We start from the raw sequence: 25389 nt of genomic DNA on the forward strand, positions 1-25389 counted from the left end.
TTCAATTTACCAAATTAGGATGTGTTTGATTGACCGGACTTGGAATGGGATTGGTGTGTGCTGTGTAACACCAATAGCAGGCTGGACCAAACATGGTTTAGCGTCTATATTCTCAGGTGGTTTAGCGTCTATACTCTCCTGCCACTTCTCCGTCTATGGACTGATGCTGCTTGTATTTTTCTTCTGAGATTTCTTTCGGTTCCATTCGAGTTTGAATTTGAGTTGGTGGAGTTGATAGATTGATGTTTCTCTGTATTTTGGGACTGACGTTCTCGATATGACTTAGTTGGCACTATCCTCCTAATCCAAAGTTAAACCAAACATGGGACAAGCCCAAGTCCAAACCAAATCAATTCAAGTAATTACCTACAGTTAGTCCGAGCCAAATCAATCTTGTGTATCAAACGTGCCAATAAAGTACAATCTAGATCCTAAACCTTCTATTCATCCTGGTCATACATATTTTGATTTCAAAAAGTTCAGGAGCAGGGGAGGCTACCTCATTCCAAGGGCAGGCATACCACAACTCTCTTTTGAGGATTTATAGATGGAGTCTTAGTCCCTTGTTTGGTTTTTACAAATCACAGGACAAAAAGAGCAGAACTCGAACCTATGCTTGATCTAGCGAAGAGAAACGATCATTATCAACTCAATTAACCCTCATTGGCATCCTGATCATAAACATTGATTCCAGGAACAACGACGGAGCTTTTAACAAGGCTAAGATAGGCTCTGGCATAGGAAGAGTTTTAGTTTTTTAAGCTTAAAGATATTAATTGTTTGGGGTTTTTTTTTTTTTTTTTTTAAATTGTTATAATCACCCAATATGTACACACACAAGTATGTTAAAGAATAAAATATAATTATTAAAATTATTTTAATCAATTCAAAGTCCATACGATTCTTAGATTCTAGAAATAAATGATCAACTTTTAATATTTTAATATTTTATTGTATTCAAATCCAAACGGTTTTAGATTTTCTAGGAGTATGTAGTTATTAGTTTTCATTATTTTATTGTTTTATTCATTTTCACAACTACTTACACGTGTCCTAGCACGCTTTTCGGCTGTTTCGAAGACACGGTAGCTCTGAAGTCTGCACGCGTGAAAGTCTACTGATTTTCTCATCAATTGTAAAGTTTTTTTTACCACTTTGTTATTAATTTTTTATTTTGTTTATTTTTTTATTGTTTGAATTTAAAAAATTCGTACTCGAAATTTGTTAGATATAATTTATCATATACAATTGTGTTATTATTGTTTAATTTGTTAGGTCCAACGTTTGTCTAATGAAGAGGTTTAGAAGTTACACCTATCAATTTATTTTTTAGAAAATGAGATAATGATGATAAATTAGAGAGTAATACACATTTTGCATCTATTAAAGAGGTCCTAAAGGTATTATTTGATTGATAGGTCAATTTGGCTTGTATTGACTTTCTCCGTTTCTACAGCAAGTACTAAATGAGCTTTTTTAGAAATGGATCTTATTAAAACAAGATTTCGTAACAAGATAGAGTGTGAGTTTATAGCAAATACAATAGTTGTCTACATTAAAAAAAAGCTTGCCGAAAATGTTGATTTAGATGAAATAACAAATGATTTCAATTATATTAAGGGAGTTAAGGATCAAAGGGCACAACTTGAATATGTACTTTTTCTTCTTTTTATTTGTTAACTTGAATAAGATTGATGATATATGTTTTTTTTTGTTTTTTTTTATTACAAATTGCAAATTTAAATTATTTCTTTGTTATATCTAGTTGAAACTTGAGTTATGCAGAGTTTTAATTTCTTTACTTGAAAATATTACTTTTAGGTTTATTAGTATACAACTTTATGTTGGTAATAAAAAAATAAAAAAAATTAAGCATTTGATTTCGTAGTAATAATTCTAGCTTAGCCCACCCACCAAATAATTCTTGGCTTCGCTATTATCACATCCCACCCAAGGAGGGATCACTTCCCGGGCCTGCTCCACCACCGTAGCACGATATTGTCTGCTTTGGGCTTACCATTCCCTCACGGTTTTGTTTTTGGGAACTCACGAGTAACTTCCCAGTAGGTCACCCATCATGGGATTGCTCTAGCCCCCTTCTCGCTTAACTTCGGAGTTCCTACGAAACCCGAAGCCAGTGAGCTCCCAAAAGGCCTCGTGCTAGGTAGGGATGAGAATATACATTTAGGATCACTCCCCTGGGCGATGTGGGATGTCACAATCCACCCCCTTTAGGGGCTCGACGTCCTCGTCGGCACACACGAAGCCAGGGTTAGGCTCTGATACCAATTGTCACATCTCGGCCCAGGAGGGATCACTTCCCGGGCCCGCTCCACCACCGTAGCACGATATTGTCCGCTTTGGGCTTACCATTCCCTCACGGTTTTGTTTTTGGGAACTCACGAGCAACTTCCCAGTGGGCCACCCATCATGGGATTGCTCTAGCCCCCTTCTCGCTTAACTTTCGGAGTTCCTACGAAACCCGAAGCCAATGAGCTCCCAAAAGGCCTCGTGCTAGGTAGGGATGAGAATATACATTTAAGGATCACTCCCCTGGGCGATGTGGGATGTCACAGCTATTGTCTAGAAATTGAAAATTAATATGCATGTCTCCATGTTTTCTTCAAGCATAAATTTGGAAAGCTTTCCATTATTTGTAGAGCGTGTGCCATTCAGATAGTTATAGTAGAGGTTAAGTTTTTGCAAGGTAAATGAATTTGACAATTCTATCACTAACGGGTCCGTTAAGCCAAGTTACTGGTAGTGCAATTCCATGAAGCGTTGTTGCATTACAGCATTTTCAACAACTTTAACATCCTAATTCGGATTGAAGTTGGAGTTCCACAGCTTCCAGTATGATCTGGAATTCGAGAAATGTATCGGAGTCTAGTGGCGAAGCCTAAGTCTGCAATGCAAAATATGTTTAAAGAACCTGAAGCGTTGCTGCATTACAGCATCTTCAACAACTTTAACATCCTAATTCGGATTGAAGTTGGTGTTCCACGGCTTCCAGTATGATCTGGAATTCGAGAAATGTATCGGAGTCTAGTGGCGAAGCCTAAGTCTGCAATGCAAAATATGTTTAAAGAACCTGAAGCGTTGCCGTATTACAGCATCTTCAACAACTTTAACATCCCAATTGGGATTGAAGTTGGAGTTCCACGGCTTCCAGTATGATCTGGAATTCGAGAAATGTATCGGAGTCTAGTGGCAAAGCCTAAGTCTGCAATGCAAAATATGTTTAAAGAACTTGATCCTGAGAAAGCAATCAGTTGTTTGATGTCAAGCTATGTCTCTTGAGCAACTTTGACTATACTGTGGATGCAAATTTTCGCCTCCTTCTTCTTGGATGAAAATGCACCTACAAAACAATTAACACCTTAGGTCAAGGCCAAGAGCCTCACTCGCCCACGATGAATTTTTTGGGGGGAGGGGCTTTGGCCGAAGAACTTTCGATGCCAAAGTTAGAATTTGAGGGAAAAGTGTTTAGAGAAATTTGGAGAATTTTGCAAAAGAGTTGGAATTGAGTTTTAGAGAAAGTGAGGTAGTATTTATAGGGGTATGGCTGGTCCCTTTGGGAGGATGGGGACTGGCCACTTAGATGGTTTTTTGGGTGTGATTCATAATTTGTTAGCTAATTAATAAATTAATTGGGCAATAAATCAATTAATTAGCTAATTAATATAATTAGAAAGGAATGATTTGGGGGTTACCTTGTGGAGAAGATTTGATGAGGATGGATGAAATAGGTTTTGAATAAATATCTATTTTGTGCACTTTTGAATAAATACCTATTTTGAACGTCTTGACATAGTCGCAATTGTCTCCCAATGACATTTTACTATGTTGAAAAGATGATCGGATGTCTTTTTGATTGAGCGGTTAGATGAATACTCCTTAGTGAAAACTAAGGAAAGTTCGTTGAAACTCCGGATTGACTGTGGCGGTAATGTGTGAAATCAGTCTTGTGCCTCGCCTTGCAGAGTTGTGGCAAAAAAAATTCACATAAGCGTGTTGTTGTTCCTATAGAGGATGATAGTACTGTGGTAGTGCTTGAGATGTCGATCCGGATTTTCGTCTCCCTTATATGGAGTGAAGTGAGGCATTGTGAACCTGCGAGGTGGATGTATTTGCTCAATCTCATTCGTGAATGGTGACATACTTATGTTGGTCATGTCTCGTCGAAGCGCATTGTCGACAACCTCATTGCGCTGGAAATTGCGTAATCGTTCAGTTAGAAGCCTGTTAACTTCTTCTTGAATTTGCCTCTACTGGGGCAGTGGAACTTTCGGCTGCCCCCGGTCATGACCTATTGGTCTAGGTCATTCTTCCCTATGATCAACTCGTCTATGCCGTGGTTGCGGTGCACGTGTCACGTTCTTGGCAAGCTAGCGGGCGGCTTGCAGGTTGCCGGTTGAACTTGATCGGATTAAGTGACTGCTTATCTCCATCCGTCGTGCTGCCTACTCCGATGTGAGGTGGAGAATGCTCATTGCGAGCCTAGTTATGAATAAACACTTCGCCTGGAAGGTTGTCCATGTTGACAATCGGATTGTGACCTCAACCGTGAATGTATGCTCGTCCGTGGGCTTGATCGAGAGTGCACACTCCTCCGCGTGCTAAAACGAGAGTATACGTTATCTTGAGGACTTAGGCGGGAACGTAAACTGCTAAAACGCTCGGATCGTGGCTGGTTGAGGGCTGTTCTACTTCGGGACACCTCGTCTGGGGCACGTTGCATCTCGGTGCGTTGCAAGAGCTGATTCACCAAGGGTGTCTGCTGTGCGAGGGCGCTTATCAATTATATGACTTGTTGAGACAAGTGTTGTTCTCCATTTGGGTTGGAAGAGCTTGGAAGGAATGCATCTCCTTGAGCAGTGGAAGTGTGGTAGACTTTGGGGGTGAGATTTGAGTTGGGAAATGTCAAATCTGCGGAGAAATGTGGTGAAAATGCCTCTGGTTCAATCGTAGGCCTAGAAATTTGAAGCTGGGACGGTTAAACTAATCTTGGGCCGATTTGGGTTGCTTAGAATGCCAAGGGAGTAGGCTGGGTCATGAAAGCAGGCTGGGCTGCGAGAGCAAGCTAAGCCACGAGAATGGGCTGCTCGGCGTGTGGCACACGTGGGTGCGAGGCTAAGGCTCGGCTTGGCAACGTGTTGGATTCATGTCGGGCTTGAGTAGCTCGGCCCATCTGGCCTTGGGCTTGGGCTCGTGTGGGCTTGAATGGCATGGCTTGGGCCATGGTTGTGGTGTCGTGGGCCTTGCCAAGGGTGGCTGCCTTGGTGGTTGCCACAGTGGTGCCTCGTAGGGGTGGTACTGCTCCACTCATCATTGTGTTGAGCCTCGTAGATTGCCACGGTCCTGATCCTTGAATGTTGGAATTTCCGTTCGTCGAGGTTTCCGAATCTCTTGACATTTTACTTTTCTTTTACGTTTTATCGAAGAATTTTTAGAAAAAAAAATTCCAAGAATAAGAACGTACAAAAAATCTACAAGTGAACAAGAAAACGAAAAACCTTGAATGCGAGAGTCTTCTACGAGCGTTTAATCAAGACTCTCAATGAAAGCACCAATTTGTGGATGCAAATTTCCGCCTCCTTCTTCTTGGACAAAAATACACCTGCAAAACAATTAACACCTTAGGTCAAGGCCAAGAACATCACGCGCCCACAATGAATTGCCTCCGCGGGGGGTGGGGAGGGCTTTGGCCAAAGAACCTCCAATCCAAAGTGAGAATTTGAGGGAAAATTGTTTGGAGAAATTTGGAGAATTTTGCAAGATAGTTGGAATTGAGTTTCAGAGAAAATGAGGTAATATTTATAGGAGTATGGTCGGCCCCTTTGGGAGGATTGGAACCGGCCGTTTAGATGGTTTTTTGGGTGTGATTCATAATTTGTTAGGTAATTAATAAATTAATTGGGTAATAATAAATCAATTAATTAGCTAATTAATATAATTAGAAAGGAATGATTTGGTGGTTACCTTGTGGAGAAGATTTGATGAGGATGGATGAAATAGGTTTTGAATAAATACCTATTTTGTACACTTTTGACTTGATTGAGGGATGATTGCCCACTGCTTGCGCGTAAAAATCCCGGTGTGCCTCGAAGGTAATATTGTCCTTTTACACCCATAAGTACACGTGTTGCCTTCATAATTTTCTTGATTATTTTTTACTCCACATATACCCTCGTCGATAATTAATTATTATGCAATGTGCATAGACACTACGACTAGTGATATTCATTTCAAGCTCTCTACCGTCTACACTATCGCTATGGTGATGGAGATTCGAAGTTTGAGTGCATGCAAAACCTAGATTATAGAATTGAGTTTATATGAAGGGCATTGACAAAGCGTTGAAAACAATGTACCATTCTGGGTTAAGGCTTTCTCTTTTAAATTTTTTTATATTTTAAGGGGAGGGTTCGAAACTGTTAAGAGAGAGGATTTCGAACCCAAAATGCATGGGTAGAAACTCACCTTATCTATTAAAATATTGGATCACATGCAGGGTTATTATGGCTTGTATATATATATAGTTAGAAATCTTGTTTTAATTTTATGCTAAATTTAATAGTATTATAATTATGAAGTCTAAGATTCAATTGTATACGAACTATGCCCAGCCCCAATATCATTGTATTAGGAAAAGCTTGTTTAACTCCATGACTCACTCATGATTACTTCCTCTGTCACAACGTTTAAGTTGTTAAGAGCTAATAGGTTTACCTGGTGGGCAGCAATATTATTAATGCGAATAGTAATTTTACGTACATATTTTAGCGACGTGTATAGTATTTATGGGTATGAAATCGGTAAAAACGTTCGCATGAATAATATAGTTTTCTATGTAAGGGTCCTTTGCAGGTGAAAGATAAACTATGAATACGATTTTGCTAACAATTATCCTTCTCTTTATTTAGTAAATTATTAGTCTAGTAATATTCGTCTTTACTTATAAATAAAATATCTTAAGTTTAAATATCGTGAATAGTGAGTTTGACACAAATTTATTAACTTCCCTCTTCAGTGTAAATATATCCTAAGTGTAAAAAAATTACGGAATCCCATGTATTAAGGGTTTCACATCATTAGTTAGATAATTAGTTAAATAGTTGTACAAGTCAGCAATACAATTAGTAAATTTGTTAGTATTTGGTTAAAGTTGTTAGACCTTCTATTATAAAAATAAAGTATGTAATCATCATTCTTTTAAATCAATATACAAATCTCATTTCTCTCTCTAAACTGGCTCTCTAATTCTTCTCTCACATTTCTCTTCTATCTGTAAAACTTCCATCTCCTGGTTTTTGTGATTGTTACTTCTTCAATGTAGTTAGCACCATGGACCATAATAATTAATTTAAAGGTTTACGACACGAAAACACTCCTCTCTCCTCCCCTCTTCCCTATCTACGTGTATTCCAATGGAATCCAACTCAACTTGATATGGATATGTCAGGGCCAATCCAACAAACACCACGCACCATCACAGTAGTTCCATGTCGAAGCAAACGTATATCCCCACCCCGTACAGCAAACTCACACTAGTACATAATTGGGGCAATAACAAAAAGAAAGTGTTATTTACACACTCAATTTTACCTTTTATATAATCTTATTAATTTTTTGTCATTAATCTTCTTCGATTCATTCGATCCGATAATCAAAAATTAAGAATGATGTGTGAGAGTAAATATAATAGGCAGATAGCACTACCCTAAAAAGACGAAAAGACTTGGGTTGGCTTTCTTTTCGGCCAACAAATATTGCAATATGCTATCTCAATCCACCGTTACGTGTTCCACATGCAACACCAATTCAGTCAACCGATATTCAAATCGGGCACCACACGAACCACTAATACTACGATAATGCACCTAAAACGGAAGAAATTATTAGAGCGTAGTGCGCGACCCTTGCATGTAACTCTCAAAGAGGTTTTAGGAGAAATTTTTGTGTGCATCCCACCAGATTTTACCATGAGTGGATAATATATTACTACATCATACAATATGACAAGTGCATATGATAATGGTATTATGATCTAGAAATAACCAAGGACGGATTCACATACAGGCCGAACCGAAGTGGCTTTTGTCTAATTGATGAATTACCATACAAATAATTTTGTGCATGGAGTTATGAAGTCAAGTTAACACTCAACACTCATTAAGACACCCAAGCAACCAGCCTACACACCTAAAGCCTTTCCAGAATTGCGTATTCTCCCAAGGGGGATGCAAACATTATCCTTTTTTATTTAGCATTCACTAAATATAGTGAGTTATCATATTCAAATTAAATCTAGACAATAAATGAGGCTTAAAGGTTTCTAGTAGTGATAGTGAATGTAAATGACTTCATCGCTGGAGAATAGTCCACATCGGATATAAAACATATATATTTTAAATGTGAGAGGTTCACTACTAATATCACAATGGATTTTTGCAATATGTTATTAAGTTGAGAACAATATCAGTAATGTTGATGGTGTGAACCCCTAGACAACAGCTTTTTAAAGCAGCATGTATGTTACATTTAAAAGTTACTTTAAAAATAAGTGGAGTTGAGTCTTTAATGAATATTTTTAATTCCTGTAACACACTCATTAATTTTTCAAAATGACATTATTTATCCTTTTAGACACATTTTATTTATACTACAAATGCTATCCTCTTACACCACCATTGTCATTACCACCACCATTGTTGCCATCACGAACACACCACAATCACGCCACCACTACCACCACAACCACAACTACCACTACCATCGTTGCCGCCACCACCACCACCACCATCCCCATAATCCCAACTGTCATCACTGCCACCACAACCGCCACCATCATTTGTTTTCGCTGCCGCTACCACCATTGTTACCTATGCAGCCCAACGACTGCACCCCTTTTATTGGCAACACCACAACCACTTCCCTCGCTACCGTTGTTATCGTCATCGCCCACACTATCATGTCCATTTTTTTCATTATATACAATTATATTACTTTTCCATTAAAATTTACCAAACGCTTTTAAACTACTTTTCATACTCACCATACCTTTAAAAATACAATTTGTCATACGCTTAATTGCTTTATTTTGCAACCGATTATTCTTAAAGTACAACAGAAATAATTATTTTAAAAAGCACAATAATCCCAAACTGACCCAAAATCTATTCATATATCAAACAACACAGGATTTGAAATGTCAAATTTTGAAAGAAAAAAAAAAATATCTTCATCTGATCCACCCATTCTTTGGAAACCATACTTTTCTGCAACATAATATCCAAAGTTGTAGCTTGGCCATCGGGGAGATTTTGGCTTCAAGTACACAAAACAATTGGGGGGTCCACTAACAAAATTGAAATAATATGCACATATTTTCGAAAGTTTATTTGGTATGTTTAGCTTATGGCTGCCAATTGCTTGCACAACCCATTAATCGGACATGAAACGTTATGAAAACAACAAGCTTCAGGTCAATTCATTAACGAGTCGGGTTATTATTGGGCCTTTAACGAATCAGGTCGTTATCGGGTTACCCGTTAAGTGTCCGATAAGATATCGTTTGTTAGTTTCTAGACGTTAGACATGACAATTTCTTATATGACTCGTTAACCTGACACGAAACGACACGACTCGTTAACGAATCAGATCATTATTGGGTCACCTATTAAGAAAACGAGTTTGACACAACACGACCCATAAAGATAACAGGTATGATACAAAAATAATACGAACACGACAAACACATTCCATCTGCCAGACATTTAGCCGTACACAAAAGTTATTTTTAATTTATTGCTCCAATTAGAGGGCAAAAAAACCAATTAGTGATTTGAGTGGGAGTGTGTTGGACGCTGAAAAAGAAAGGGGGATGGGATAAGGAAACCCTAATTCGTTTTTTTAGTGAATATAAAATCAAGATGGTGGTGGCATTCGCATGGAATGCACACTCCCTTCCTTTTTGTTATGTTATCTAATCCCCACTCTTTCTTTTCCACACTCGGTGCTTTCTTGCTCAGCAATCCATTGTTGATCTATTTAGTAGGTTTATATTTATCAAAATTTAGTAGGTTTTGATGTAAAAGATATACGAAGGTCCAAACCCTCGTACTTGGTATTTAAGCTGAAAACCGGCCCCAAGAGTTACAGCTAGCAACGTCATGAACAGAAATAGTACTAAATAATTGATTCAAAGAATTCCCACTTAAAAGGATTGATAGAGAACTTGCATCTTGATGATTCCGATTACTTTGGCATCCGTATGGCAGCTCAAAGGAGATTCATGATCGATTATCATATCAAATCTTTCAAACAGTTTACTTTGAAGACATTACACTTTAGTTCACATTCATTTGCTTCATACGCGTGTCCAAACATATTTAGTTACAGATTGGAGCTTCTTTTTTCTTGTTGGCACTGCAGCATCTATTTATGAGCTTACATATGCAAATCCTACCAAATATTTGATGTCTTCGGAATTTTAGGTCTGGCTAGCTATACTTCAAAACCAATCAGATGTCAATTACTACTTACTAGAAGGTATACGTAGTTGTGCTTATGCACGCCATGGAAGTGCAAAGTTACACCAAAAGAAGCTACCTAACCAAAATAAATAAATAAATGTAGCACAACCGAAAGAAGTAGAAAAAGATACAAAGGGAAGGGAAAGCCTTGAATTATTGCTTCCGTTTTCATATTTGTTAAAAAAAGGTTACGCAGGATTTGTGTTGCCTCTTTTTGTCTTTGTTTGATAGTGTCACGTTTTGCTTATGGACTTGTTTCCGGTGTAACAGCCTTGGAAGTCTTACGTTTCCTCTTAAATTTGATGTTCATAAAGTTGTTTGTTCTTTGTACTATTCTTCTTCCTCGTCACTAATCTCTCTCGATATGCTGATTACGTTCTACTGTTAGCTCTAATCGCCAATTTTCCTTATTAAGCTCAGATATTAAGTTGAAGCTTATTCGTACAATTGGGTCAGAGGCAAGTTGGTCGAGATCAAGCTTCAAGATCATGCATGCATGCATGTATAGTAATTAATCTTAATTTTATTTGCTTTCAATAGTATGCAATCATCCATGTTATAAGTCGATCTAATTATTACAATTGTGCTTATCATCTTATTTTCTTTTTGGAGTATATATTGTATTAATAAGGGATACTTTGAATGTAGTCCCAATCTTTAACATTCTTTGATTAAAACATTAATAGTATTCAAAGTTTGATCAAAGTCCTTTGACTTTGTACACCTCATTATATTACTACTAATATTTATAGTTTTATAGTTTTGACATTAATTGTTTGATATTTTATGAGATTTATAATCCTATAAATTTAAAATCCCTCATTATAATACTATTAGAAACGGTTACAATAAAAAAATTCAAACATTTTGATTTAATAAATGGATAAAAACTATGTAAAAATAAGAAATAATAAATGGTAAAAAAAATGTATCCATAGTGTTCAAAAAATTGGTACATTTTACAATTAAAATAGGTACAACACAAAATCATCAATATTGTTTCAACTTAATTGTACATTATCTTGTCATAAAACGGATGTGAAATCATATTCTCCAACATATATGTACTTTGCTCTTTTCATGCTACGAAGAATGGAACATGCATTCATATAAATGTAGGGTGATAAACATCTACTAGCTAGGATGCGCACCATCAAAAGTTTAAGCATTATACTGGATAACTTGTGTTATAGGACAAAGTATTTTACATCCCATCTGCTTTTAAATTATATTTTCTTTCTAAAATTTTTTGTTCCCCTTGGCTACAAAATTTAAAAAAGGACGTTATTTTAAATACTGAATTAATGGATATATGAATTTATTGTACCAAACTACGGTATGCAATGTAAGTCACCAGACCAATTAGTCAATTCTTTGTTCATCTTCTTATTTTATTTATTCCTAAACCTGCAGACTATATCAGTGTTTTCATAACATTCTATGTAAAATAAGTAAAGAATATGATAGTGGTATCTTATACATAATATATATATATATATATATATGTACACACATACACACTCGATATCAGCGTTTTCATAACATTCTATGTTAAATAAGCAAAGAATATGATAGCGGTATCTCATATAAATTTTTTTTTTAAAAAAGCAATGGCACTAGGTAAACACACTTTGCTTTGTTCCATTTAGTGTACCCCACCTTTGCCTCCATGATTGAACCTCTCCCTCCATAAATACCCTTGTTGTGAGCGTGTGTCCTCCACACTTCTTCAATTTCTCTCTACTCTCTTCCTCAATCCACAGTACACACATAAACCCTAATTCCTCATTATCCATTTTTCTCGTTACTTTTTCCATGGCTCCAAACAGCCAGACTTCCCTAGCTGAAGGCAAGTGTGCCATCATAATCACCCCAAACGACCTCGAGCACCAAACAACCCTAGACAAAACGGAGTTTGACTACTCCAAACGCTCCCAATGGCTCCGCGCTGCGGTTCTAGGCGCCAACGACGGATTAATCTCAACTGCGTCATTGATGATGGGAGTCGGAGCTGTGAGACAAGACATTAAGGCCATGATACTAACCGGGTTTGCCGGACTAGTAGCCGGAGCATGTAGCATGGCCATTGGAGAGTTTGTCTCCGTGTACTCCCAGCTGGACATAGAGGTGGCTCAAATGAAAAGAGACAATCAGAACAAGAAAAATAACCAAGAAGTTCACGTGGCAGAAGATGATGGTGGAGATGGAGATGATAAGGAGAGCCTGCCCAACCCTTTACAAGCAGCAGCTGCATCAGCACTGGCGTTTTCAGTGGGAGCAATGGTTCCATTGCTAGCGGCGTCGTTTATAAGGGGGTACAAGGTGAGGTTGGGAGTTGTGGCCGCGGCTGTGAGCTTGGCTTTGGTGGTGTTTGGGTTGTTGGGAGCAAAGTTGGGGAAGGCACCAGTTATGAGATCAGTGATGAGGGTTCTGGTTGGAGGTTGGATGGCCATGGCGATTACCTTTGGGTTAACAAAGTTGATTGGCTCAAGTGGGCTGTGAGACCCTTTGATCTAACGCCCATTAATATTGTGTTGCAAGATTTTTCGTTATTTTTTTTTTTTCTGTTCTTATTTTTTTTTTTTTTACTGTTGGGTTTTGTGTAATATGAAAGATGACAAGATGTGCATAGGGAGTGAGTTAAGTTGCTAATTTTCTTGGTGTAACTTCTTAAAGTAATGAAATGCATATTAGTAGTATAAGAAGTAATTACTTGCACTTTACTTCTCATGCATCTGGCTATTTCGTACACCTTACTTCTTAAAGAAATGAAACGTATATTTTTAATTTATTTAATTTAATGAAGATAAAAAGTAAAGATGTACATAAAGATGGTGTAAATAAATCACATCTGTATACATTATTAATATTAAAAAAAAGTATTAAGTATAAGTTAATTGATAGCATCTTAATTTGGCTCCATGTATGTGAGCGAAAATTTGAGTTTGAAACAATTCTATAACATTGAGAATATAAGGAGTAAATTGGAGGAATGATCCTTGAACTATGGTTGAATTGTAGTTTTAGTCCCTAAACTAACAATCCATTAAATTTGATCCCTAAACTTGATAAAATGGGGGGCATTGTTCCTCTATCACAATTTTGTTAGATTTTCCCTTAGAGTGCCTGTGTGGCAGGTTTATGGGCCCCACACTTAAATAATTCAGTGCTACCTGGATTAGAAATATTAAAAAACAAAAATTAGGAAAGAAAAAATTTTAAAAAAAAATTCTAGAGACCCGCCCGCACTTCACCAACTCTTGCAGTCCACCCCTTCACCTTTGAGTCTTTGACCAACTCCCCAGCCTACCTTCCATCTTCATCCCCCAATCCCCTGTTGAATATTTTAAGAATATAATATAATGTAACATATATATATATATATATATATGCAGCTGTTTGACGGGATGGGATTCGACCCAATAATCACACCTTTTGATATGAAACACTGCACTTTTATTTCTGTTGGCTAAAGGACATAATGCATCCCGTACATATGCATTCCTTTACGCCTCTTGTATCAGATATATCCATTAGAAATATTGTTGCAATGTTCAGATATGTTTAAAAGGTGCAATTCTCTATATATATATCGGTAACATTAGCATAAGAGAAGATTTATTTAGAAATTTGTTGTCTACATAATTTCTTTGCTCTCTCTTCTCTCTCCATTACATTCATACAATTTCTTTCTAGTTATTTCTAAGGGAATACAATTCGGTTTTGCTAATCGAATATTACATACTTTGTTGTATCCTGGAAGTGACTTGCCAAGAAACCCTTTAGCAAACTCATTCGAGTGGAGGCAAATAATACTTTAAGGAAACGATTCAAGTCGTACCTTAAAGTCATCATTCGGATTATTCTCCATAATTATACATTTAGTCTAACATCCCCACAACCCAGCCGATCCCCAATCCGTAACCCACAAAGTTCCGATCTATGGGCTGCGAGGGTTTCGATTGTAGGTGGTGCAAAATAGAGATTGAGTTGTCAAGGCAGCGTGGACTAAGGTGCTGCAAGGATGGAGGTCATTGTGTGAAGTCGTTTGGAAAGGAAGATTGTGTTCCAAATTTAGATTTGAACTTTTCTATGGTTTGGTTGTTGGGAGAGTGCTACAATGGCCACTGGGTTTAGAGAAGGAGGTGGGCGGAAGGAAGATGGAAAAGAGAAGGTTAATCCATTTTTATTTTATGTAATTTCTTTTTCCTTTCTCTGTGTTTGTATTTTTTTTATAAATTTTTTAGCCCACATGGCACCCACATCAACAAAAATGTGGAGCACACAAAGACCACATCATCATAGTAATAGAAAATATCACGGTGTTAGTACCCAAGGACTAATGCTTCACATTTTGTCAAGTTGAAGGACTAAAACTAATGAAATTTTAGTTCAAGGATTAAAGCTACAATTCAATCAAAGTTAAGGAACATTTTCTCAAATTTACTCGGAATATAAGTATCATAAGACTATAATATCTTCGCCATGTTATTTGTTTAAGACGATTCTGAACCAAACATAAAGTCTACAAGACCAAAAAATAGGACTGACAAATCTAAATCATAAAAATTATATTAATAATTTAATATACGTATATAATCGGGTCAGGTTTGGATCAAAAATAATAATATCACCACTGCTCTATATCCGACTTAGGTTTTTTTTTTTTTTAAAAAAAAAAAATCTCCAATTCCTTTGTTCTTCATAACTGCCCCATTAGAGTTAAGTATTTAAGGGGAAGATATTATAATAATCGAACAAGTTTGCAGGTGGTTGCAAATGAGAACACCGATAAACAAAGGAGAACCACATGTGAATAACTTTGAAATTCAAGGTATTAATTATTTGAAAATTATGTTGACATGGTTGTAACCAAAGATTTAGGCCTATTTAAGTAAGGTAAGGCAAGGCATGGCATGATTTGGAAGATGCGAGCAGACCGGGCCTAAGGTTTATATGAATAAGCTCATTTATTCATTATTTTTCACCTATGAACATACGTTTTAAGGTTAGTAAGACAATACTAATGATATGTAGCTTAATAACATGTTCAAAAAAGGTTTTTGTTTTTTGTTTTTTTTATAATTCTAAAATAATTAAAGTTTGTTTTATTGAAGTCCGCCACGTTCTACTAATCTAGCCCAAGACAGTCTCGATATTAATGGGTTAGGACTACTAGCTGAATTGGACTTAATGTTTTATTAAGTGAATCAATCCAAGCACGATTTGTTTATTAAGGGGGTCGGCCCAAGCACGGCCCAAGTCTATGTGAACCGATTTTATATGGGCAATGGTGGGCCGGCCTGTTTGACACCTCTAAGCATGCGTATGGTGGGACCGGCCCGTTTGACACCTCTAAGCATGCGTAAGTGGTATAGAATCTTATTAAAATATTTGTTTAAAATTAGTGAGTTAATGGGTGGTCTATTATTTGCAACTTTTAACGCATGATTTCCAAAACCCTACCAAGGCTCACAAGAAACTAACGATTGATTATCCAATCAACGTCCCCGAATCATCCTATAACACCAAATTAAGTCAACGTTTTGCGGCATAAATTTGACCTCTGATTGATCGAAAGGGCGTTTTGGTCACTTCCACATTATAATTCTCGTTTTGCATGCCCTGAGATACTTGAAATTATAGAACCAATTCCCAAAATTTCTACTTGGTATTCACTCAAATATTCAAAAACACAATTAAAAACACCAACTGCGATTTGGTAGCGGAAAAACTTTGACAACTTTAGAATCGAAGTACAGAACATATACCATTTAGAGTTACAATCCAATGATATTTTTGTTCACTTGTACATGAAAAGTTTTAAATTTGAATCTCATTGATGACAAATTCAATACCAATATTTTCCGTCTCACCCTATAGTAAAAACATATTATGACACCAGTTTCTTTTGTTCCAACCCTCCTTGATTCGGTCGAACATATATATTCAAATTCTGGAAAATGAAAAATCACACCTAACTTTGGGTACTTTTCGGTCAGAAAAGTCCATAAGATGGTCATGTGGTCATTCGTGTGCAGAAAAATGAGGAGAAAACATATAAGGTTCAAACCATGGAAAAACAGATGAAGCCACCAAGAGACGTTAATTTCTATTTGAGGTATCCTTGAAATATATGGTACTATACCGTGTCCGTCGGGAGAACAACGATAACATATACTCATGCCAACAACCGTACAACTTTAATGTCGAATTTCAGATCATTCCCGTTCAACGCTGGCTCAACAGGTTTCCAAAAGGACTAAACAAAGCTGTTTTCTTCCATCAATATCGACTTGGATCCGACACTGCATGGACAAAAAATGCAATGCACTCTCTTGGATAAAGGACCTCCTGAAGATGCAAACCGGAACTTTTTCTCCCCCTACACATACGATCGCACTTGAATTTGAGTGCCGAAACTTATTTGTGCGCCGCTTACGATCAAAAATAGAACCGCAAGGAACCTTGGTATCGTTTCTGCTTGCCGCTGAAGTCGTTACAGCCTCTCGAGTGTTGTGTTACGAAAGAATTTCCTCAACATGCATTAGCTCTTCTCACGGTATCTCGAAAAGTTTCTTCAATTTCACGAGCAGCTTCCACTCCTCCATTGATAGTTCATCCTGCATATTTGAATTACAGTTCATAACGATGGTTCACATTGTCCGGAAGTAAACTGTACAACAAAATAAATCTTACCCGGTAATTCGCTTTAAGTACGTCAATCGAATTCCTTGAGATTTGGCTGACAAGTTCGTCATCAATTTCAAAATGCCTACCAAACATCTTTTGCTGCTCTTCCGAATTTGACCCAATAATCTGCAAAAACGCAAGAAAAAAGCTGCAATAAGCACGAGGACAAGTGTAAAAGTTTCATTTCACTATTTAAAAGTATAAGTTGGAGAAAGGGTAAGAGAAAAAACAGATGAAACGCAAACGAACTACATGATCGGCTAGAAAACAGGAAAAGCCAAGAAGACCAAACGGTATTACAAAATGATCGGCCAGAACATGAAAAAAAACAAAAAAAACAAAAGACAAACTAAAAGCAAGACCACTCCACAACTGCAATGACAAGCCAATCCCGACAACAAAACTAGCACATATATTTGTATGTCAATACTTATCACACATTCATACCTTAATGGCTAACTTCGACCCCTTCTTCGCCGTATCAACAGGTTTGTGGTTATTTTCAATGGATGCAATGCGCCCAATAGAAATAAAATCCCTTTGAGGAATACAAATTGGAGTACCCACCTGCACAGAGCATACAATAAAAATAATAAGAACTTTTACCTAACATTCCTGGCATTGTAGTACATTCAGAGCTGAACTTAATTAGCGAACATTTAATTGATTCAATATAAAACTTTCAAAGACGCACAAAAAAAAAAATCAGACATACGAGGAGTTGGACTTATTCATATTAAACCAAAAACAGAACTCGCAAACATTAAATAGGCACTATACAAGAACTAGTATTCATATGATGAAGGGAACCAAGAATAGAAAAACTGAGCGAGCTGGCACTGCAAACCATTTAAACCAATCTACCAGACTTCCAGAATTACAAATTTAGTAGCTCCCAGCAAACCTTAGCAGGTTCCCAAGCAATACTCTGTCACAGTTTTTCAAATAAATTGTTTCCACTACCTACGCTATACATTCAACAACCCTGCTAACTCCTTTGGTGAAAATTACAAACTATCCTTATACTTGCGGCAACATTCCATTTTAAGTCTCTTATCAGATATTTTAAATTCAAGTATTAAACAAAAGAATTAATACTGACCAAAAAAACATAGAATTAGTAAAGGACTTATAAGAGAAATTAAAAGAAGAGAGACAAATTAAGATGGTAAACAATCATATCCCGCTAAAAGAGAACTAGGTAAACCAAATGGAGTGCATATAATAATACCTTCAAAATGCCATCGAGAACCTCAACCCCCAAAATAATTGGATCCTTCTTGTTGAAAACACAGTTGGGCATAATCTTGAGCACGCACGGAAAGACAGCTTCATCAGCAGATTCCTTCTTCTTTTCCTCCTTGATATTTTCAATATAGGCCTTAAATTGATCAAACAAGTGATAGATGATATCGGCAATGAAGATCTTCACACCTAAATCATCTGCCATTTCTCGGGCCTCTGGTGTCACTTTGACATCAAATGCCAAGATGGTGGCAAACTCCTTTTTCTTTTCAAGCATTACACTGGCCTTCATGACATCCTTTTTATGCACAGGTCCTATGCTAATACCACTAACGGGAATGTTAACGACTGGTGTTTTCAAAAACTCTAGCAATGCTTCCAAGGAACCTAGAGTAGATGCTTGTACGCAAACACCCTCACCACTCTTGTCAATCCTATTCAAAACTGACTTCATGTCTTCCATAGCTGTTTCCTTGATTTCGTCCAAGTCATCATGAGGCCCTACCACATGTAGAGCAGTACCAGCAATAGCGTGCTCAAGACCCTTCATAAAACAAACATCAAAAATCAAGAAAATCCCACAACATGAGTCCAAATAGATAGAGTTGGATTGGCCTTGATTTCAATGTAAAATTACCTGTGCTGAGATTTTGATACCCTGTGCAGCCTTGATTTCACTATGATGCAGATATGCTCCCTGAAATAAAGATCCACAGAATCATTCATCTGATGCAACATGGAATGTTGTTTATGGACGAAAATAAGTGAATAAGAGATCCCACTGAATTGGATTTGCACCATCAAAGAAATCGACTATTTGATAAACCAGATTAATCAAATAGTTATCTGAATTGAGAATCCAAAATAAACCATTTTTCCAAACTATGTAGAGTTGCTCCAAGAATCATTTTGTCCTAAGTTTATCAAGAACAATTATCTGAAAACGGCACTGAACCCAACCTCCATATTTTTTAACCCCCATCAAGTTTTTAAGTGATATTAGTATACTATTTTCATTACCAAAATGGCCTTGCCTCCTTTCTTTCCCTTCATCCTAATCAAATCGTCACTAATTTATATTTCTTTTTGAGTAAATTTGTGAATCGGGCAGAACCAAATCTGGAAAGGTTGGACTTCCCTCCTATTGCTATTACTTAATTCCTTCTTCCTTTAAATTACTTGTTTATAATAGAAAAGAAGCATTCAAACATCGGTCTGGGCTCTCTTCCACTCTTCTAGAAGATTACCTGGTTCCACTAGCAGCCATATTGGCCTCAATATCTTGGTTCTCTTCTATTTATTTGTGTTATGTAGTTTTACATATATTATCCCTTTAAAGTACTATTATGTAAGGGTCCATTTGGGATAAATAATATTCTAATGTAGATGGGAAAATAGGAAATGTGAGGCGGGAATAGCGCCACTCTTATCTAAAAGTTTTTTTTTTTAAATTACAAAATGAAAAGGAAAATGAAAACAAAAAACAACATCAAACAAGCATTGAGGAATAATGCAATGATTGTAATCACATAGAAATCCAAAGCAATACAGCACTGCGGCCCCTAAAGCATAAAAAAGAGCACTGTAGCACTGCGCCACTATTATCTAAATGTCACTGTTTTCTTTTTTGGAAATGCACCCCAATGGCAACACCTAGGGTTTTTTAACAGAGAACATGACAATTTTTTATGGATGCATGCACCATAAAGCAGATCCATTGTGGGGTAGGATTCATTTTGAGTTTTTCGCAGATGTGCTGGCTGATATTTCCTGAGATGTATTTGGATGGATTCACCAGAATGGTTTGGCTGTTATTTCTTTCAATGAATGGGGTTTACCTGTACCTTGTGTCTTGCTTGTTCGCCAATGTAAAATTCTGAACCTTCTATGTTTATGATAATATTAATATTTTCCATTTCTTTAATACATGATCAGCCAACCACCACTAATATGTGCACGTAGCACTTTATGCTGTTGTACTTATTCTTCAGTCGACTAACTTTCACTGGGAGCAACAGATTTCATTCTCACACTAAAATCACTAAATAGCTAATTGCAATGCAGAACAAAAAGCAGAAGAGAGTTGAAAAGAAAAGAAAGAAACCTACCTTCACACGAAGTTCTTTCATTGGATGTGGCGTCAATAGAGACCGAATTGTAGCAACAATAGGTCCCTAAAAGAGACAAAAAAATTGATATCAATAATGGGACCTACTACAATCATTTGCAAGCAGTTCTAAAGCAAATATTGAAAATAGTTTTATAACAATCAAACTTTACAAAAATTGTCTCGGAAAAGATTTTAGATTCTTGCCTGCATGCCGCAAACCACTATTTGATCTCCTTCATGAAGCACACCATTAACCAAAACAACATCTATTGTTGTCCCAAGGCCTTCTATAACCTTAACCTCCAAAACCGTACACTGGTTCACAAGAACAGCCCCCATCAACTCCCACATAAACAGTTAAGCAACTTTACATTACTGGAAACAAGGTGAAACTATATCAAACCTGAATTTCATTGCTGAAAGTGAGTTTCTCAACCATAGTTTTCTGCGTCCACTGAACCAATAGTAATAGCAAATCTGGAATTCCTTCACCACTGCGATATTCAAAAGCCGAATTTCAGGACATAGCATAGAGCAAATTACTAAAAAAAAAAAAAAACCTTTGCAGTAGAGACTAAAAAGTAAAAGAGATAAGGTTATTCCACAAGCCATACCTAATGGCACTTGTAGGAATAATACTGTATGTTTCCCCCATTTCTTTATTCTTATAATACAATTCAGTATTTAACCCCTGCTCCTTGAATTGAGTGATAATCTGGCAAACCATACAAACAATTGAAATTTTAGAACCACAAAAGGTCAAGCAAATAAAGTGAACAAAAGACAAAGTTGCAGTACACAAGACCTGTACGAGCCTCATATTGAACTCATTTTGTACATCCTTAGATTGTTGCTTCATTGCTTTCACAATTGGTGCATTGCGGCAGGTTTTCCATCCGTAGAGTCTGTCCACCTAAAAATTTGATATTCCAGAATACATAAATAAACATTTATGAGACGACAGTATTAGAGATCTGGACAGTAGATTTGACCATAAACCTCACCTTATTCAGCGCAACAATGAATTCCGTATTCCTCATTTTCAAAAGGTTGAGTGACTCTATTGTCTGAGGCTCTAAGCCATGCATAATATCAACCACCAATATAGCAATATCACATAAACCTGAGCCCCGTGACCGTAAATTAGTGAATGACTCGTGCCCAGGGGTATCAATGACCAACAGACCAGGGACCTTCAGCTTCGCATCAGCTTTCAGTTCCTTGGTCCTCTCACGGATGTTCTCAGCAGGAAAATATGTTGCTCCAATCTGCTGAGTAATACCTCCGGCCTCACCTTCCTGAACATTTGTGCCTCTGATACAATCCAGCAGCTTAGTTTTACCAGTATCAACATGGCCCATTATGCAGCAAATAGGTGAACGAAGGTTATCTCCACTTTCTTTAGGGTCAGCATTAGAAGTTGCCGCTGCTTTTTTAACAGAAACATCTTTCTTCTTACTTTTGTCAACATCATTATCAGGTTGTTTTTTCTTATTTTCACCATCCTGAGATTTTATTGGTTGAGAAGGAACGGTTTTCTGGGCAGAAACTGATGGCTTGGCACCTGCACTCTTTATGTCTTTTTTTGCAACAGGTTGAGAGTCAATCTCTTCATCAGAAAATCCACGTTTAACAGAAAGGCTAACATCATCAAAGCTCTTAACATCCCATGGATCATCATCATCATCATCTTCTTCTTCTTCTTCTTCTTCCACTCCATTATCTTTAACCGATTCAGCAACTTCAGATTTTTCCTCCAGATCCACTGACTCTACATCTTCTACTTTTTCAAATTCCCCAGACTCTGGCTCAGGGATAGTGTCCAGCTGGCCTCCCTCTTCTAGGTTTTCCACTGGCTTCGCAGAAGCTGCACCATTTGCATGAATGGGTGCTGCTTTTGTCTTCTTTTTCTGATACATGGGCCGTTTAGCCTTTTTCTCATTGTCTGCCGTCGGGAGAGGCAAACCCCCTGCATTAGCAAGTATCTGGTTTCTCATTGCCTCCCGCCGACGTTGTTCTTCTTTTTGCTTCGGCGTTAAAAACTTGCCTTCCTGTTTCTTCCTTTGCAGCTTCTCCTTTTCCCTTTCCTTTCTCAGAATTCTGGCCGCCTCTTTTTCCCTCTCAAGTTCTTCCTGCTTACGCAGCTCCTCTTCTTCTTTCCTCTGTTTCTCCTCTGCTTCCCTTTTCAACCTCTCTTCCAGTTCCTGTCGCCTAGCAAGAGCCTCTTGCATCTCCCTCACATGTTTTGGAAGTTTCTTATCTGCTACTTTACCTTTCACTTCTTTCTTCTTGGGATCCGTAAGTTCAATTTGGGTTTCTTCTTGTTTATCATCCTTAGTGACCACGGGAGCAGTAGCAGTCCCTGCTGCGGCTGCAGCCGCTGCCTTTTTCTCCTTTTCCTTCTCCTTCTTCTTTCTCTTCTTCTTTGCAGCAGCAGACTCCCCAGTCTCTTCTTCACCTTCCTTTTCACCAGAAGCATTAACCGGGGCAACCAGATCAGGTTGAACCTCAACTTTCTCCGCTCGCACAGTAGCCTCAGCTGGTTTCGATGTAGTAGGACCCTCACCTAGCTCAGCAAGAATATTATCCAAGTCATCTTCTTCTTGAGCAGTCCTTCCACTCTTCTTCTTCTTTTTCTTACTTTTTGAAGTTTCTAGAACCTCTTTACTCATCTTAGTTTTAGAATCAGCAGCTTCGCTTTTACTAGTTTCAGTGTTTGGTTGTTCTGGTTCAAATACATCTGTATCTTCACTCAATGCAGTAAAAACACCATTACCTTTCTTTTTGGAAGACTTCTTTTTACCTGTGAATGCAATCACAGATGCATCTTCATCATCAACTGTGTCATCGCCAACTCTAGTTGGTTCAGATACAGAAGTATCTTGATCATTCCCCTCATCAAGCAGAGCTGAGCTAAGAGAATTAGCACCGCTCTTTTTTGATACCTTTGATGACTTCTTTTTCTTACCGGAGAATGTAATCTGTGGAACTTCATCATCCTCATCATTCTTTTCATGCTTATCCTCGTCTGCATCATCGAGGGCATCAAAGCTAGCTGCTGCAAACACATTCCCACCCTTCTTCCCACCCTTAGACGGCTTCTTCTTCCCTGTAAAAGAAATTACAGGCTCATCTTCATTCTCACTATCGTCATCTTCTTTACTCTTATCCACAGAGCTATCAACAACCTCACCATCACTATCGCCTTCATCGCCAATCGCATCAAAAGCTGACCCTGAAAACAAACTACCACCAGTTTTCTTGGACGATTTTGAAGCCTTCTTCTTGCCAGAAAAACTCACCACTGGAGCACCCTCATCATCATCACCAGTTAACCCAGAATTCTCATCATCATCACCGTCTTCGTCTCCAAGCAGCCCAAAACTCGAAGAGCTGAACGCACTATTCCCACCACTCTTCTTCGACTTTCCCTTCTTCTTTCCAGTGAAGGCAACTTGGGGAACCTCATCTTCGCCCTCGTCCCCCTTTCCCACATCATCAAAGTCATCATCGTCCCTGCGCTTTGAAGCTTTTGAATTACCCTTTTTACCCTTCTTTCCCGTGACAGTAACTTTCTCTTCCTGCGCCTGAGACTCCTCGGACAGCTCAGTTCCTATAGAATACTCATCGTCTTCAATTACCAAAGCTTTCTTCTTCGACTTTGCACCCGCAGCCTGCTGCGGGTTCTCGTCGTCCCGAGCAGTCGGCTTCTTCCGACCCATCGAGGTTTAGGTTTCGACAAATATTATCTGTTGCAACAGTTGAATTGAAGCCTCCTTCCAAAAATCCTATCGCAAAACCAAGAATCACAATCAACACAGATGAAACAAACGCGCGCGCACAGATATATACACATTAATATATATAGCTATTGCGCGTTTCAAAATCTAAAGAAATAGATCTAGATTTTCACAGCCATAAAGAAATACAGCAAGAATCTGATCCTAAAAACAACAGAAAACAAAATACACACGCATAAGTACGTATATTTATATGTATCTTGGAGAGAGAGAGAAAGAGAGAGAGCTTACTTGGGGCGGTGAGGAGAGAGTGAAAGCAACAGAATTGACGGATTGCGGAGGAAAACGATCGGGTTCGGATGGATTACAATCCACAAAGAGAGAGAGAGAGAGAGAGAGAGAGAGAACAAGAAAACGAAATGTGTTTGTCTGTTTTTAAAGCTTCTAGGGTTGTGTAGTCTGTCAGGCTTTCTAAGAAAAAAAGAAAGGCGGTTGTGGGCCTTTCTAAAATTTTCCACCACCTTTGGGCCTTAGCCCAAAACTTTCAAGAAAATACTCACCTCGGCTTTTCAAATTTTTTTAAGGCTGTATTAATTATTCTATTACTATAATCTATAAGAAGGAGAATCGAACTAAGGCATAGATACTGATGTAGTACAAACTAAGAAAGAATAGGGCAAAAGAACTAGGACAACACGCATTGGATTATATAACAATACATATTGTGCAGATTACTAACATGCATTTTAATTTACGTTATTGTAATTGACACTTGTCATTCCATCCATTCTTGTTTCTTGCCACGTCAAATATTTCTAAAATTAATTTTTTTTTTTTTATACAAACAATATAGTTAGTGAGCTAAATTTTTATTTGTTAAGAATGATCAATGGAAATTAAACCCGCATTCAGATACATGAACATGATTATTAAAACGCCATCTAGCCTAATTTATATTGTTGAATCGCTCGTTGCCTTTTAGATTGGCAATAATTAGGAATAAATCAATTAAATGAGAACAAAATTACAAAACTTAACATGGGCGTGAACAAGGTGGAATGGC

The 25389-nt window shown here is 37.6% G+C and overlaps 2 protein-coding genes across 3 annotated transcripts; one reads left to right on the forward strand and one right to left on the reverse strand.

Moving 5' to 3' along the window:
* Positions 1-12251: 12251 nt before the first annotated feature.
* On the forward strand, positions 12252-13237 carry LOC103935577 (vacuolar iron transporter homolog 4). The gene has a single exon (XM_009345348.3). It carries the CDS (start codon positions 12354-12356, stop codon positions 13038-13040), a length of 687 nt encoding a protein of 228 aa, XP_009343623.1. The 5' UTR covers positions 12252-12353; the 3' UTR covers positions 13041-13237.
* Positions 13238-16625: 3388 nt separating this feature from the next.
* LOC103935578 (eukaryotic translation initiation factor 5B) lies at positions 16626-24765 on the reverse strand. 2 transcript variants are annotated; one of them, XM_048580885.1, is made up of 12 exons: positions 24618-24765; positions 21591-24374; positions 21392-21499; positions 21201-21301; positions 20990-21080; positions 20791-20901; positions 20585-20650; positions 19114-19173; positions 18463-19020; positions 17679-17798; positions 17238-17357; positions 16626-17161 (listed from the first exon to the last, which is right to left on the reverse strand). In XM_048580885.1, the coding sequence occupies exons 2-12, from the start codon at positions 24306-24308 to the stop codon at positions 17096-17098; spliced, it is 4119 nt and encodes a 1372-aa protein (XP_048436842.1). In that variant the 5' UTR covers positions 24309-24374; positions 24618-24765; the 3' UTR covers positions 16626-17095. The 2 variants fall into 2 exon arrangements, with proteins under 2 accessions (XP_048436842.1, XP_048436841.1); XM_048580884.1 differs by lacking the exon at positions 24618-24765 and having other exon boundaries at positions 21591-24542.
* Between the last annotated feature and the right edge of the window lie 624 nt (positions 24766-25389).

The sequence above is a fragment of a genome, unplaced genomic scaffold (genome assembly GCF_019419815.1).
Source record: "Pyrus x bretschneideri cultivar Hongxiangsu unplaced genomic scaffold, Pyrus_bretschneideri_v1 Contig16, whole genome shotgun sequence".
NCBI lineage: Eukaryota > Viridiplantae > Streptophyta > Magnoliopsida > Rosales > Rosaceae > Pyrus > Pyrus x bretschneideri.

Coding starts and splice junctions, on each gene's coding strand:
- LOC103935577 (XM_009345348.3), top strand. CDS start 12,354: ATGGCTCCAAACAGCCAGACTTCCCTAGCTGAAGGCAAGTGTGCCATC.
- LOC103935578 (XM_048580885.1), bottom strand. CDS start 24,308: ATGGGTCGGAAGAAGCCGACTGCTCGGGACGACGAGAACCCGCAGCAG. Junction 21,081..21,200: donor ATTCCTACAAGTGCCATTAG/GTATGGCTTGTG, acceptor TGAATATCGCAG/TGGTGAAGGAATTCCAGATT. Junction 17,162..17,237: donor TACTTAAAGCGAATTACCGG/GTAAGATTTATT, acceptor TCAAATATGCAG/GATGAACTATCAATGGAGGA.